Raw genomic sequence first — 1,648 nt, forward strand, 5'->3', positions numbered from 1 at the left:
AAAACAAAACCGTGGGGACAAGAGCAGGGGGCGCCAAGCATATATAGAAGCACCCTCCCACGGTTTTTTAATTAGTAGTTTATTTTTCCAGTAAACAAATCCCGCTTCCTCCATCATATAACCCCTCACTGCAGATACGAACAGACGCACACCACCAGCCAGCTCGGCTAGGAGCAAAACCATACTCCTCCTCGTCGTGCTGTGCACCCACTGCACGCACTGCAGCCATGGTGCCTGCTGCTCGGGAGCTACAAGAGACCTCCTCGTCGTCGTCGTGGACGTCGTCCTACACGACCAGCTCCACGTCCATGTCATGCTCGTCCACCGTCACAGACTCGTCGTCCTGCCCTTCCTCGCCGGCGAGAGCCGTCAATGCCGCGGCGCCGGCGCCGCGCAAGCGGCAGCTGGAGGAGGAGGAGGAGAGGGAGGAGGAGGAGATGACGATGGAGACGGAGGAGGGGAAGACTACGACGACGAAGACGAAGAAGCAGAGGAAGCGGAGCAGCGACGGGAAGCACCCGGTGTACCGCGGCGTGCGGATGCGGGCGTGGGGCAAGTGGGTGTCGGAGATCCGCGAGCCGCGCAAGAAGTCGCGCATCTGGCTGGGCACGTTCCCCACCGCCGAGATGGCGGCCCGCGCGCACGACGTCGCCGCGCTCGCCATCAAGGGCGCCCGCGCCGCGCACCTCAACTTCCCGGAGCTCGCCGACGTGCTCCCGCGCGCCGCCTCGCCGGCGCCCAAGGACGTGCAGGCCGCCGCCGCATTGGCCGCCGCGTTCACGGCCTCGCCATCTTCGTCCGCCGATCAGTCGCAGGAGGAGGGCGTCGTCCAAGAAGAGAAGAACGACGCCGGCGCCGCCGCTGAGCCGGAGTCTGCTGCTGCCACGCCAACGAGCGGGGATGAGGCGAAGGCGGAGGCGGAGCTGCAGCTGTTCGACCTGCCGGACCTGCTCCTCGACATCCGGGATGGGTTCGGGTTCTCGGCCACCATGTGGGTTCCGCTCCCCGACGTGGAGGAGGTCAATGCGGAGCTCCGGCTCGAGGAGCCACTCCTTTGGGAGTAGCAGATGCTTGCGAAGACCAGTCAATCAAAAATATACTAGTATAGGGTACTTGATCGCTAGTTCAATTTCTTCTTTGCTTTTTTTTTCTTTTTCACTAGTTTGCCTCTGTTTTTTTACTTTCTTGGCCTAATAAGGGAGTAATATACATAGTAGTATACGCGAAAGAAAATGCGACTACTCTATGTACTGCAGGAGTACTACATGTTACCTGTGGGTTAATTATTACATAGTGATGTGTGAATTCTAATGGTTGACCTTTGCTAGATTTTAGGTTGATGTACTGTATTCGTTATGCTCCGAGTACTCTATGTACTGCTCTGGGTATCCCCAGAGGAAATATCTTACTCTACTGCTCTCATGCAATGGGAATTGAGATGATAAAAAACATGAAACGGTGTCACCACGAAGGTGAAAGCTAAGAGGCCACTGATGCTGACTTCCATAGCTTAATCTATTGCATCCCCTGTTTGTTTAGTTATTAGCAACTGCTGTCAATCAAAAGATGTACTCTTTACTACCATCAGCTCCTTCAGTTAACGTTGCAAATCCGTGTCTAGCCAGATACTTTTGGTTTCGCTAATGAA

General features: G+C 55.8%; 1 protein-coding gene across 1 annotated transcript; it reads left to right on the forward strand.

Moving 5' to 3' along the window:
- Positions 1-178: 178 nt before the first annotated feature.
- On the forward strand, positions 179-1,064 carry LOC124705489 (ethylene-responsive transcription factor ERF039-like). Its single transcript, XM_047237197.1, has one exon. It carries the CDS (start codon positions 228-230, stop codon positions 1,062-1,064), a length of 837 nt encoding a protein of 278 aa, XP_047093153.1. The 5' UTR covers positions 179-227.
- Positions 1,065-1,648: the final 584 nt, after the last annotated feature.

This window comes from Lolium rigidum, chromosome 4 (genome assembly GCF_022539505.1).
Source record: "Lolium rigidum isolate FL_2022 chromosome 4, APGP_CSIRO_Lrig_0.1, whole genome shotgun sequence".
Taxonomy (NCBI): Eukaryota; Viridiplantae; Streptophyta; class Magnoliopsida; order Poales; family Poaceae; genus Lolium; species Lolium rigidum.